The sequence below is a fragment of the Trachinotus anak genome, unplaced genomic scaffold, assembly GCF_046630095.1.
Source record: "Trachinotus anak isolate AG129_WGS33_773 ecotype Australia unplaced genomic scaffold, CSIRO_AGI_Tana_v1 ptg000032l, whole genome shotgun sequence".
NCBI lineage: Eukaryota > Metazoa > Chordata > Actinopteri > Carangiformes > Carangidae > Trachinotus > Trachinotus anak.
This window is the reverse complement of record NW_027273883.1, coordinates 24,605,315-24,620,409: the sequence shown is the minus strand read 5'-3', so window position 1 is coordinate 24,620,409 and position 15,095 is coordinate 24,605,315. Positions and strand designations below refer to the sequence as shown.

At 39.1% G+C, this 15,095-nt stretch overlaps 1 protein-coding gene across 9 annotated transcripts in view; it reads right to left on the bottom strand.

Moving 5' to 3' along the window:
- LOC139612544 (intermembrane lipid transfer protein VPS13B-like) overlaps positions 1-15,095 on the bottom strand; it is a 325,396-nt gene that overhangs the window by 270,903 nt on the left and 39,398 nt on the right. For all 9 annotated transcript variants that reach the window (XR_011686577.1, XR_011686578.1, XM_071468183.1 and 6 more), the window contains exons 8-13: positions 13,965-14,239; positions 11,131-11,226; positions 9,614-9,736; positions 8,919-9,056; positions 5,464-5,551; positions 3,229-3,414 (exon numbers count right to left, since the gene is read on the bottom strand). Coding sequence is in view for 7 of the 9 variants with exons in the window: in XM_071468183.1 (XP_071324284.1) it covers positions 3,229-3,414; positions 5,464-5,551; positions 8,919-9,056; positions 9,614-9,736; positions 11,131-11,226; positions 13,965-14,239 (906 nt within the window). In the remaining 2 variants the exon portion in view is untranslated. The remainder of the gene's footprint in view (positions 1-3,228; positions 3,415-5,463; positions 5,552-8,918; positions 9,057-9,613; positions 9,737-11,130; positions 11,227-13,964; positions 14,240-15,095) is intronic.

The window sequence follows — 15,095 nt, the reverse complement described above, 5'->3', positions numbered from 1 at the left end:
TGTTTTGCTATTTGGCCTACCGCCACAGCCAACATCAGGTTCATCTGGCACCGCCATGTCCAATCTAATCATATACCAGGGCTCAAGTCAATATCCACAGTCAACATTCAAATTACAACAAACATGCAGCTCACATAGTACACAGGGGCATGATTACATACATTAAAACCTACATTACATTAAAACGCCCTCTATATCACACAGATGAGATGAAAATATAATAAAAAGAACAAGTGTGCTTAAAAAAGCATTCACACAAATGAACACACGATAAGTACTTTGCAAGTTTGAATCTCCTGCTCTGAATAGAACAAGATTTTATAAAACACCATCTTATAGACACCAGCCAATTTGGCTTCCATTTAGAGCAAACTTTGGGAAAGAAAGGGAATCTTATCGAGCTCTTGGCAAGTAGTGTGTGAGGAGAAGCAGAGAAGAAGAGGACAAGATGAGTAGAAAGACAGTCATGTCTTTGACCTCATGACCTTTGCTTCTCTTCTGGCAAGCATACAAACACTTTCCTCATGAAGCCAAGAATGGAGCACAGAGCAGCAGTCACCAAAATCATTTGCAGATTAGACAAAATTAGGAACATCCCAAAGACAGTCAGAACTAAGATCATCTACCCTTTACACTATTCAGTAAAATATCTGTTGATATTAATGCAAACTTTGCTAATGAAGCTACCAAAACTTCTACTAAACCAAAATTTCACAAATCATGATCACATTTTTAGATTTTTAGAATTATTTGTATATTGATTGCTATCAACTGTTTGGAATGGCAATAAAGGTGTACTGTATTACAGTGGCAAGGAAAAATAAAAGAACCCTTTGGAATTACTGTCATTTATTTATAGGTAAGTCCTAAAATATAGTCAGATCTTCATCCAAGTTACAATTATCAACAAACACAATCTATTCTAACTAATAACACACAAATCATTGTATTGTTGTTGTTCATATTGAAAACATTCAAACATTTCCAGTGTAACTGGAAAAAGTATGTGAACCCCTCGGCTCCTGGCATTAACAAAAGCTAATTGGAGTCAGGAGTCATCAAGCCTGGAGTCCAGTCAAGGAAACCAGATTGGAGCTGTGGGTGAGAGATACTTTGACTTAAAAAAAAAAAAAACTTCAACATTTTGACATTGCTGTTCACAAGACGTGTTTGCTAATTTGAACCAAGCCTCATAAAAAAAGAGATCTTAGGAAACTTATGATCAGGAATTGTTGATTCACATTATGCTGAAAGGGTTCAAGTCATCTCAAAGAGTTTAGGTATTCATAAGTCCACAGTCAGACAATAAATGGAGATCATTTGGTTCCATAGCTTCTCTCCCTAGAAGTAGGCGCCCTGCTAAAATTACTCGAAAAGCACAACACAGAATAATCAGCGAGGTAACAAAGAACATCAGAGTAACAGCTAAAGGCTTGAAGGGATTATTGGAGCTGGTTAACATCTCTATTCACATGTCTACCATATGGCATATGGTATATGGTGCATGGTGTCCTGCCATGGACACCACAGAGGAAGTCGCTGCTCTCCAAAAAACACTGCTGTGCCCCTTTAGTTTGCAAAAGAACACCATGTCACTCAACAGTGCAACTGGGAAAATGTTTTGTGTACTAATGAAACTAAGTTTGACTTGTTTGGGAAGAGCATGCAGCACTGTGCATGGTGTAAAAGGGACACTGCATACCAACATGAAAACATCATCCCAAAGGTGAAGTATGGTGGAGGGAGCATCATGATTTGGGTCTTTGCTGCCTCTGAGTCATTTTCACCACATTTTCATTAAGGTGAAAATTAATTCCCAAGTTTATCAAGATCTCCTCCAGGATAGTGTCAGGGTGGCTGTCCACCTACTGGTGATGTAGCAGGACAGTGACCCTAAACACAGACATAAATCTACTTCAGAATGGCTTCAAACTAAGAAAATCCACCTGAAGGAGTGTTCCAGTCAGAGCCCAGAACTATACACAGGTAAGATGCTGAGGAATGACCTGAAGAGAGCAGCTCACACCAGATGCTAAGAATATGTCTGAGCTGAAGCAGTTCTTAAAGAACGGTCCAAACTTCCTCCTCAAAATTGTGCACATCTCATCAGCAGCTACTGGAAGAGCTGGTTTGAGGTTATTGCTGCTAAAGGAGGTTCAACCAGTTATTAAATCCAAGAGTTGACTTACTTTTTCCACCAGCACTGTGAATGTTTAACGGCTGTGTTCAATAAAGACACAAGATTATAATTGTTTGTGTGATATAGGGACACTGTGCTTATCTACATTTGTCACATTTTATGACCAATCAATACAGAGAACAGAAGGTAAGAAAGGTAAATTTTGTGTTTACCTTGTTTTTGTACTATATCAGGCTGATGTTTCTGTTTCAACTGTTCTTAAATAATAATGTAATCAAATGGTAATGGAGTGGGGTGGAGTGGTTTAGAGAGGAGAGGAGAGGAGAGGAGAGGAGAGGAGAGGAGAGGAGGATTTAGAAGAATATATAAGGCATGTACTATTTTATTATTCCATCTGCAATAGCTACCTTGGTTTCCTCTTTTACGCACTTTCAATTTCTCAGTCGCACCCCCAAGGGTCTAACTTCACTGACCCTTCCTAGAAAATGTGAGATCACAGACATGTATAGAAACATGAAGGAACATGCTGATCTATCCACTTTTAGTCAAAAGCTCTATCATAATTATCCCATCATCTATTATCTATCACAGATGCTGAAACAACCGAAACCTACGGATGTTATCATTTCGCAAAAATGAGTTATTGCTACAGATATTACACACAGACACACATTCCATGTTCTTTCACAACATCCCCGCGATGAGCTCACCAATAGCTGTGCAGGGACGAGCACTAACAAAGGTGTTTGGCTTAACCTCCCTCATGTGGTCCAAAAGGTCACTACTTTCATGTACAGCTGTGTGTTGAAAGATGGGTTGTGCAAGGAAATAACAATGTGATGAGAATACTGTAACATGCAGACTGTTGCAGTTTCTGATCATGGGCAGAATATAGCAGAATAAAATAGAGTACAAGACAGGAGAGTGGAGTAGAAGACAAGAGAAGAGACACAGTTGAGAAGAATGTAAAGTTAGTTGAGCGTAGGGAGAACAGTGAACTACAAGTTGCTACCTGACTATTAGCTGTTAAAGTCAAGCCAGTAAAACAGATTGATTGATAAAACAGATATTAGAATGAGATATCTGACCTCGCTGTGGTTTGCAATAGGGTTCATACTCGTGGTCCATGGCACACGTGACCATCTTGAGGATGCGATGGACAGCACTGCTGTGCAGCCTGACGTCCAGAGGTCCCACCACCAGCCTCTTGATGGATGTTTCTTGAACAGTGGGCACTACCTCCTCCATACTCACCACGGAGAAGTCCTGGGAATCTATGAACACAAACACACATACAAAAATACATATAGTACATATAGTATATAGTAATCCATTATTCTGTCAGTCAGCAAATTTAATACCTCTTCCGATATTTTTTTGAAAGTCAAAAAGAAAGTACAGTAGACATATCAACTACTGTACGAACTTAATGTATGTGTGTGTTTTTGCATAAATATTTAGGGCAGGAACATTTTTCCCTATATCCACTTTTTAAATTAAGTACAAGTAACTGTCTTCATCCGTTGTGTAAAAATATAACAAAGATGGCAGCGGTGTAATGCTGCAGCAGGGAGCAGATCACATTGCCGTGAACCGCTGGAATGATGAATATTCCAAATGTCCACTTCTCTCACACAGCTGTCCCTTCATTCATCGCAGGCCCCTGTTCCAGAGGTCCACTTAAAAGACTCAGCTCTCCGGCAATAAAAAGGAGAAATTAAAAATAAAAGAAGGGGGTGGTGAATGGCAGTGAAGGAGGAAGAGGACAAGGGGTCACAACTTGCTTTATTCCCATTACATTCCACCACTGCACTAAACATTCTTATTGCTCAGAGAGTCAACACTAGGAATTTAATGTTTTTAAGCTGAAAGGGCTAGAGGATGGGGGTGGAACTCCCTCTGAATTTTGGAGATTTATAAAGGGCAATGGGCAATGCCACTTCCCCTTCCCTTCTTCAGTGAGATTTGGCTGTAATGGATTAGGCCTAATATCAACCATATGGCTCCAGTTCGAATGAAGTGGAATGAGAAGGAAATTAGCCAGGACTTCGACAATTCATTTCCCAAGAAAAAAATTAATTAATTAATTAATCTGCAGCGTTACTTTAATATGAAGTCAGTGGTGACCTGGGTGGGTTAGTTTTTCAGTTGACTCAGAGTTTATGTTAGTTCCGTGGCAATGGAGAACAATTTGTTTGGTTGACACTGGATCTGGTCCACGGAGGAAGAAGAGAAACACTGACAAAAGACAAGCATTCCAGTTGTCAAGGGGAACCACAACCATCCCGCAGGAGAAGAGAGTGACACTTATCCTGCTGTCAGAAATGACTTTGACATCTCAGGATGACAGTATCAATGTTGTTTTTAATTTAGATTATTATCTGTTGCTGAAAGCAGCAGGAAACAATAGCCTAGTCAGAGAGACAGACAGGCAGAGAGAAGTAAAATGAAAGAGAAAAACAGGGAGACAAGTGAAACAACACAGGTTACAGTTCAATGTCGCTGAATTGGTTCAGCTATATGCTTGTTTCGTTTATTCTTTTATTATTTTTTGTGTTATTAAAAAGGCAACTGTGAGCTATATCATCATATATTTCAGCCCAAGTAACTGACCATTTCCACTCCATAAAGCATGAACATCTAATACCATATTTGCATAACATTCATGGGCCAAAAAACTATCCTATAATACTTTTGGCATTAGACACTATAGGGGGTTGCACTTTCTCTAGGTTTAAGCACAGAGACATTTGTGGGCCAAATCTAACATTTCAAACTGAAGGAGAATGCTTTATCTCTTAATGGGGACTTCAGATCTTTCAGACTTGAATAAACATTCTTGAGTGCTGCAGCTGAGGAATGAGAAATCCTGCCCGTCTTAAGGCTTCTACCAGGAAGAGTGACACCTAATTAGGCAAGAGAAGCCTATTCACTTTCTCAACAGCTTACAGGTAAAGAGACAGGGGGGAAACAGTGTTTCAACAAGCAGCGGGTAAAAAGAAACTCAAATACGTGTCAGCGCAGACTAAACACTTCTGACAGTTGCCCTCCAGGTAAGTTTGGGGTGAGAGCGAGGACAGGAAGGGTCAAGGACCAGGTGGTTGTGACTCAAACAAGACAAGCTCTTTCTTCAAGTCTCCAGGGGGCTTGTTTGACAGAGAGGAGAGAAGAGAGAGAGAAAGACATGGAAAGCGAGAGAGAATTAAATAGAAAAAAAAGAACAAGGAAGAGGACGGGGTAACATGACAGATATAAAGAAAGAGAGAGAAGAGGTGGCAAGGTGAGCAAACAACCTCTGTGAGGAGGAGGGAATTAGACAATACCTTTGCCGCTGCTGTTCTCCATTGTGTAGAGATAATCCATATAGAACGCACCAAAGCGCTGCATGCCCGCTATCTCAGTGTAGGTCTCCTGTCAAACAAAAGTAGAGTTAGGTAAACATTCAGCAGTAAGGGAGCAAACAAGCTGATGAGTGTCAGTGACTGGGGTCATGGTGGATATGGCAAAGGGGGTCAAATCAGAGATTAGTTTGCAAGAGTATAAACTCAATGTGGCTGTAAAGGACTTGTGAGTAGATTGGTTTTCATGTTCAGCGTGACATTTAATGTCACCAACAAGCTCTGTAGTCTCATTTAGCCACTTGTTAGCAAACACCTTTTTTAAGACACAGAGAAGCTTTAAAAAAAAATCACGTGGAGTATTTACTGACACATCATATGTCGTAGAATAAAACATGAAAATGTCTTGGGCTTGTGTTAACTACAGACTTTATTTCAGGCATCTAATCAAAAATCCATTCAAAAAACCCATCGACTTCAGGACAAGGGAACAGGAACTGCAGAAATGCTAACTTGTTTCCGGGTTTTATGACTCTTTCCTGCAGCACTCCACTTGCAAAGACTTAAAATTAAAATAAATTAAAAGTGATAACAGAGCAGGAATTTAAAAAGTGCATAAGGTAGTATAACTAACTATCTGTTCAATACTTTACAGTGCATATGGAAGTACTTTACTCGACATCACGTCTCTACTTTATTGAGCAATAAGCTATTGCTAAATGGAAATGAAAGTTTCCTCATTCAGTTGGTGCTTGGAAGTATGCCACTGGAAATATCTTATCTACTAAAAGATATGACTTTTTCATAAGAAATCTGTCTGGCTGAAACTGTGGCTTATAGTTTCAATCTAAAATTATGATATGTTATGGAAATATTTACTAAGACAGCAAGATGCAGCTGATCTCTTAGTCACATATAAGCCAGTGCATTGCCTCCCAAAGGCAGAGGTCTTTTTACTGTTCTGAAGCCATGGTTGAAAACTGTGACAAACATTTCAGTCAGAGCCCCAAAGACATGGAATGAGCTGCCTAAGAAAATCAGGTCAGCAGAATCAGTGACCTCTTTTAAACCTCTTCTTGAAACACATTTTTATCGGAGACTTTTATTTGATTCTCTTGTTATCTTCTCCTGGTGACACTGTAATTGTCTTTCTTTGTTTTATTTGCTTAAAACTGTATTGGAAATTGTTTTTATGATCTGCTTTTTTTTTTAACTTGTTCATTTACGTGAAGCACTTTGTGTTGTGGGTTTAGAAAAGTGAAATTAATGCGCATTATTATTGTTATTATTATTATTATTATCATTATTATTATTATTGTTATTTAGAGTTTACATTTGACCGAAACATGCATTATGTGGACAATGGTCATCATTAACAAATAAAACCTAGACATAAGTAAAACTGTGGACTTTTATCTTATTGTCGATCTAAAAGGGTGTCAGTGTATTATTACACCATAACTAATCATTTATTTGTCTGCAGGTCAAGGGCTATTGACCCTATCCTAAACAATAATTCAAAGTATTTTTCTACTGGACAAGAGACCATGGTAAACAGTGAGAATTAGTGCAGAAACAGAAAGAAAAAGATTGAATGAGGCCCCTTACACACACACACACACACACACACACACACACACACACACACACACACACACACACACACACACACACACACACACAGTTAACATCTCCACCCCAGACAACTACTTCTGTAAACAGAGATTTCAATGGAGCCTTATCAGGGAGCAGGTTAATGAGTAATATTTATTAGGGGATATCTAATGGCACTGGCATGCTTTTGGATCAAAGCCATTAGCTGGTTTCAAAACCACTAATGAAGTACCACTAAACCTTTGACTCTCCTACTATCAAGTATGAATAGATGGATGGATGGATGTCCAAACAATTGCTTCATTGAGGGTCATGAACATTTCTGAGCAGAGTCAACATTAGAGTTGTGAGGCTGATGAAGTGAGCTGAGAGTTATCAGGAATAATGGCTTTAACACTACTACTTAGATAGCAGCAACAGTCCTTACTGCAGCCAGTGGGTGCCTGACACTCACTGGCTGCAGTAAGGGTGACTGACAGAAATAACTAAAGTGGTAGGGATTTAAATTAGAATGATTTATTGAGAACAAATCACTGAGAGTTAAAAAGGACAAAATATTTTATGAACAACCAGACATTGCTAAATACTGCATTGCACTGCAGTTTTTTCAAAAGAAACCTAAAGAAATGTTCATGCACTTGTATAAGATTGTTGTTTACTGACCCAGATAAACTACTATCAGCAAAGTAAACAATGTGCTTGCTTTAGAATGCCACTTCCACTAGCATGCCATATCTAAACTGATCTATGTGAGGAAAAAACATTTGTTATCTTTTTGGCAGTGATGGGCCTTCAGTAATCCCTTTATATATCTGAAAATTGAGAGAATTCTGTCTTCAAATTTCTTTGAATCTCTCTTGTGAATATTTGTTTTCTTAACAGCTGAGGTCATCTCAGCAGCTTTGACAATCTGAACACTCCAGATGTCTCGTTTAGTGGGGAGTGTGTCAATGGCAGGTGCTGTTCATGTCAACAGCAACATTAATGCATTTAATTAGTACATTTTTTCAGAGTGGTGTTGTTGGTCAGATCAGTGTGTTACTGTGTAGGCCTGTCTGCCCAGCTGTGAGGTGTGTGTGGAGTTGATTGTAGGTTTGGCTTGGAACTGACTGCTTAATTTTTGCCATATGGTTTAGTCTCTGCTATCACTACTGTGTGTGTCTTTTGAATGCTCTGTGGTAAGTCCCCTGAAAACAAGACTTGGTCAAAACCTATTATATGGCTGGACTGTGTAAGGTCAATGTTATTGAGGACGTATTTGGAAACTGTTGTGGCACCGCTGTAAACATTGCACCATATTTGCATTCTGCCAAGTGTCACTCGGTTTCAGCCTTTTATCTGTTTTCTTCTCTTCTACTCTCTGGGCTCATACATATAGTGTTTTAATAAAGCCAGATTCACAATAAAGCTGTTCTCATTTACATGTTTTTCTATTTCTTTTGTCAGACAATGGAACAAGTTTGAAATAGTGACTGAAACACAGCCCATGAAGTCTATGTGTTAACTTCCAAGCCATTTCCGTTCCAACCGTTTGTGGCAATTCATTCAAGAGCAATTGCCCATCAGGAGAGTACGATCACCCAACACTGTTGGTCAGTCAGTCAGTCAAAGATATTTGTGATTATAGGGCTGGCCCTGTACTGTATATGTCACAAACAACCGTTTGTTGTTGAAACTGTTTTTCTGATGTAGCTGTGTAGCTATTACTGCAAAAGTAGTGTCTTCAACGACAAAAGAAAATTTCCAACTTAAATATTTGAGAACGATATTCTTTGGTACAGTAGTGTTGGGGATGGGGACTACTATTTAGAATCTCATATAATGACCTTGTGACTGGTGGCATCCAGGATGAACTCAGCCCTAACTCCGTTGTTCTCTGGACTGCGGTAGTCAAAGAGAGAGTTGGTAAGATAAGTCATTCCTTTACTGCTTAGGCTGTCCCCACAGCTGAAGAACACTGCATCCTGAAGAGACACAGGATAAAGAAAAGAGGAAAATGAGGAGCGGAATGAAGGAGAGGATGCTCGGATAATGCAAGAAATACTTCAGATTATTTCAGATGCTACAAAAACACAATCAAGCCCATGCTTAAAAAAAAAATCTTATTCAATCTTATGCAAATCCAGATGTTTTTCCAAACTATTAACTAATTGCTTTTGCACAATTAAAAGAAATAACCTGAAAAATGTCAATATATGTATGCATAGTTAACACAGTTGATGACACATATTGATTTAAATTAAGCAATGCAAAACCGTTGTTCTGTATATTAGCAAACAGTAAGAATGATGTTGACACAGTGATGTATGTAGCAAATCATTATGCTGAATTACAAAAGGCAGCTGGATCACACTCTTCCATAAACAAATCAAATCACATCTCTACCTTCTTCTGAAAGCTCTGAAGTGCAACAGAGGTAGCAGGAGACCAGTTTAGGTGTCAGTGAACACTTTTCCTGGCTTTCAAGTTCTCTTTCTCACTCAAGTCTTCCGCCTTTTCTCATTTTTCATGCTGTTTTTACCTCTTCACTTCGGTTCATGTTTTCCTCAAAATCCCGTACTCCCATGATGCCTTTCAGGCACAGAGCCCGGCAGCCCACAAAGCCAATCTGACAATCGAAGAAAGGCTCCCCCATCATCAGCACCTGGGATGAAGACCAGAGGAAGAAACTTTAACCAGTTTTTTTTTTTACAGGAAACCTATCAATTAAACAAAATAAATATTAATAAATATTTTTGACTTGGCTGGATGGCAAAGAAATCTGAGGGGAGGCTTGAGGATGTGACAGTGTGAGGTAATTTAAAACTGAACAGAAGGAGAAAACGCCAGCTACAAATCCTTTCCTCTCCAAAGAGAACACCCATGATGGTATTAGTAACAGTGCAATACTTACAAAAATTGTTTGGCTGAATTACCTTTTTACATCACAATAAAATCATAAACTGTGAAATTAATGACAGTTCCAGACTCAATTTATTGTGGCCTTATCGCAAACAAGGTTCTCCACCATGACTTTTTTGTGGGATCATTTCATTGTGAAAAAAGAGCAGAGGTCAGACAGCTTCCATTTTCCCTTGAGAGTGGTGTGTGCATGTGGTAGCACTCCAGCAGTCCCTGTAACTGTTGAGGTGTGGTAGGCCCTCACCCACCATGTCTTTGCTTTACCCAGCAGACAGCTAAACAGAAAGCAATCCAATAAACCTTTACATTTTACCACAAAATAATTACAAGGCTTAGTTTTCCCTGTTTTACTAGCCATCCCTTTGCCTTTCAATGCTCTCACTTTTGGTCCCAGGTCAGGCTGCTTTCTCTCTCTTCCAGCAAAAGCATAAATTACAGAAATTGGAATTGGAAATCTCTCAGAATTCTCACATCTGGTAGAAAGCTTAGGAGCAGAAAACCCCTTTCCTACTCCAACCAGGTATTCAGAGAAAAAGGTTTAAAAATATTTTCTACACCAAGGGGGAAATGCGGAAATGACCAGACTTGGGCTCGACTCAAACACAAATTCCACTGTCTTCACAACAGGCCACAGATTAGTGACCTGGAGGGGTTTTATAAGTGTACTTGGGGAGAGAATTAAGAGGAACCTCTCTCCAAATGAATAAGGAGATAATAATAATAATAATAGAGGATCAAAAGGATGGACAGGGATTTTTGTTGGCCAAGTCGAGCAATGATGAGTAACAAGATTGCTTTCCAGATTGGTACAATTGCATGTATCACTAATAAAATCATTTGGTTTGGGTTTTACATTATTTTCACAAAAATAGGATTCATCATCATTAATAATGTTGTTGCCCAGGTTGTAAAATACTGTTTACAATCTGAGCAAAATTACCTAAAATATATCAGGAAAAATAATTACATTTGCCTCTTGCTTATTTCTAGATAGTTCTGTTAGTTAAATGTAAATAATGAATACAAACAAAATAAAATGGCAATATAAAAAAAACAGTGAAAGAGTAAAATCCATTAATCATGTTCAGCCTTATTACAACTGACATATTTCTGGAGACAGGGTAAGAAGAGTCTTACCTCAATAGTGATTCCCTGTTGCTCCAGGCACAGGACCTCTCTGGACTTGACCTTCTGAGGACTGTAGTAGCTGCTCTCTGAATGCGTCTCTGTGAGCTGAGAGAGAAGAAAGAGAGACAAATTCATTTAAGGTTCTTTAGAAGGATCAAGTTAAATAATAAACAATTATCAAATAAATGCATAACTTTGCAGTCAAAGCAAAAAAGAAAATACTATTCAAATTTTACTTCAACGGGTGTCACAAAAAATACATCAACGGAGCAGACAGTGAAATCTGAAGACCTTACAAAGTCTTATTTTGTGTTACAGTGAAGGCTCTGTGCCTAATTGAAAAGTGTGCAACACTGGTTGAGTGTACCGTAGATCTTCCCACCTCATAATATTGGAAAAGGAAGAGGGAAAATTAAATTTTGTTTGAGTAACAGTTACAGCAACAATACAGATGTCACAAAAAAGCATCACAAAAAACTGGAAAGCATATGTCTCATTGTGTGTGTGTGCGTGTGTACCCACAATTCACTGCTGAAACAGATACGTGATTTGAAAAATAAACAAAAGCTATGCAAGTCTTGGGATGAGAGGGACAATGAGGCCCCGAAAAATAATGCTTAAAACCAGAAACAAAAACATTCAAACAGGGACAGATGACATTTTCTTAGATCAGAGACTGGATACCAGCCTTGGGACTTTTTGGTTGTTTTCTCTTCCAAGTTTGGACTCAGGCCAAAGACATTCATCAAACCACATGACAGCCACTCCCTCTCTGATTTTAAGGGAGGCTGTCTCTGGCTTTATTGGAGATGGCTAACAAAAATGACTGAAGCGCTCAAGATAGCAAGGGGAAAATGATGATGCACAAGCGATTGTTCACTGAGTATTCAGATAACTTGGTAAAAGACAAGGATTTGAACTCATTCAGTGCAGCGATAGACTGACCAACTGCCTGGTCAAAACTGCCTGATTAAGGTGAGAAGGGTATATAGCTATGACGCTTTTGAGGGTGGCCAGTCTAAAAACTGTGGGTGTAGAGCAGAACTGTGTAGGCCCCAACCCACTCAACTTTAACACAGGAAGCAGGTGCAGAGCTACAGGCAGCTGTGCCTTATTATCCCTAGTGATAGAGCAGACTCTCTCACCCAAGCTCCCTTTCCTCTTTCGACTCTGATGGTTTGCTCACATGCAGGGACCACCCCACCCCAACCAGCATGTTCCTGGGAGCAGCAGTGAGCAGGGACATAAAATTATCTGCCTAAGAATTGCACTGACATCATCAGTGCACAGTGGCACTGACAATAAATAGCTGCAAGTCAAATAGAGCCAAAAAACATCAATGTTTATCCCATAACAATATGGCCACCTTGGCATTGCGTACACTAGGCTGGTGGGGTATTTCTAACTGCCCCTAGGCATGAAACAACACAGCAAACAGGACAGAAAACAGAAAACCAGCATAGCACTGAAACTCCAAGACAAATGCTTAATATGGCCAGTAATCCATTGAGCTGCAGCTACTACTACTTTCCCTGCTACGTCTCTTTATTATATTTCGGCCCATTTAAAGGCTTTGCAAGTCCAACACAAATCAAATTATTCTTTATGAAGCATCTTGAAAATGTTATAGTGTTGGATGGGAATATTGGGATACTCTGTCTTTATGTCCATTTCTCAGAAATATAACACAGTATAAAAGATCTGATGAAAAAGATGAAAAAGAACATTAGAAATTTTATTTATTTGAAATAAATGAAAATACCAAAAATGAAGAAACAAAGTTTCTTAAAACAAAATATGGCATAAAGTCTGGCAAAGCAATGAGAGTTTGGCAGGTGAGCAAAAATGAAAAGGGGAACAAATGGTCAGTGCTAAACTATGCATTCTGTGTGTAAAAGTCATTAAAGTGTACTGCCAATTTCTCTGATCAAACAGATCTGGGGAGTAATGCGTCAGCAATCTAAAAATACCTCTCTGATTTCACGTGCATGTCAAACTCAGGTTCAGGCAGTGGGTGTTCAAAGACATGAAATTCCCTCAAACTAAATACTTCCTTGTAGGAAAGCAACAAGAACGTTTAAAAAACCATCCTTTCAGCTGTCTGCAATTACTCCAGATGAGAGGCAATTAATTGATTAAAAGAACTCAAACAATGCAGGAACAATTTAAACATTATTAGAAAAGCACCAAGGTCTGTTTGTACTGAGACATACCTCCCCTTTACTGATCTCTCTCTCTCAAACACACACACACACACACGCAAGCAGTAATGTGATCTGAAGAGCCTGAACCTGAGGGGAAATGCAGATGAATTCCAACTATTCTGAGTGTGAGCAGGCAGGATTAAAGTTTGGGATCCATTTCTGAATAGTCATCATACCATGTATAATGTTTAAGACATTAACGTGACCCGAGACACCAGTTAGACATTAAACTACCCTCCCATGTACCGCACAAAGAGGACTGAAACTTCCTGGGCATCAAGCTTTCCTTTAAGACTCAAACTTAAAATTACCACAAAAAGCAGTAAATAAACAATAATGTAATCTGTTACACAATGATATCTTCAGCAATCAGGAAATTCCCAAAGAATTACTTACTAGGTTTTGTGTAATACACACATTAAAGACATTTACCTTCCTACCGAAACAAATTCCTTGTGATATCTGACAATAAACTGATCATGGCTTCCCTCGTTCCCAGAAACATGAAACAACTTTACAGGTGGAAAAAATATTATTGTTACATACATTTGTACATTCCAGCCCCCGTGTGCCATTTAGCAATGATTTGGTAATAAAATCATTTATGATGATGTATGTCTTTTTAAACAGCTTATTTACCTTAAAGGTTACAGAAGCTTTGGTGCAGTAGAAGCCTATGGAAACAATGGGATCTTTGTGTGGGTGTTGTTGGGGGCTGTTGGGGATGCCTCCTGTCTCTCTCTGCTGGTAGAGGCCTTCCTCGCTTTCCTCCTCTGTGCCTACAATGGCTGGAACAAATGACCAAGCCCAGGACACCCAGCCCTGGTCTGCCTCTTCAGGACTCCCAGTTTGCATATAGAGGTCTGTGTTGGAATACTGGCTGGAGCCCTGGCTTTCCATATCCACATCCATCCCTGAAGAGGAAAGAAGTTTTAATTAGTTATAATGCAAATAAACATGGATTCATTTGATGTAGTTTAATGTAAAAAAACCAGCGTTAGTGTCTGTAGGTCTGCTTTTACTCCAAGAAGACTTCAAGTCTTCTTTTTAAGATGCTTCAGATAAATATTTAGGCAGTTACAATCCACACTTCCAAACCTACAAAGATCTGGAGCACAAAATGTAGTTTTAATTAAAAAATTAGAAAAAAGCATTTAAAAAAAGCATGTATAATTATTCTAAATAAGAATCCTGCAAAAAAAGAAAAAAAAAGACAGAGGGTCATTGCTTTGTGCAAGAAACAAATGTGATAAATTTTTGTTGCCAAATTTACATTACATTAAAATCGGGGTTCAGATGAAAAAGTCCCCATCAGTATGCTTTAACTCCAACAGATAAATCAGTTTAAATATTCAGGCTCTGAGAAAAAACTGGTCAATCACAGAGAAACATGTTGATAATGGAAGTGTCTGTGCCCAATGTAGCACACTAAATTAATTTGTCCATGCCTTCAGGGTAGTTTAATACAAGCAAGTTGTTTCAGCTGTCAAGATAATGCACAAAAACAGCACAGACCAAGGCAGTTTCACAGTAGTTGCTGCCAATGCTCCAGTATGCAGGTGTGCAAGTATTTCATTGCTGCATGAACTCACTGCTGCATGAACTCTACAGAGAGACGGAGGGGAAGTCCATTCCAGTGGAGGCCAGAGGGCACAGCCTGTCAGCCAGGATCCTGACAGAGGTGAGCCTTGACTGGGCCCAGTGGATCACTGTGGTCAGGGTTGTCTGAGCTGGACTCATCAGTAAAGGCCACATCCACTAACGCTTTCA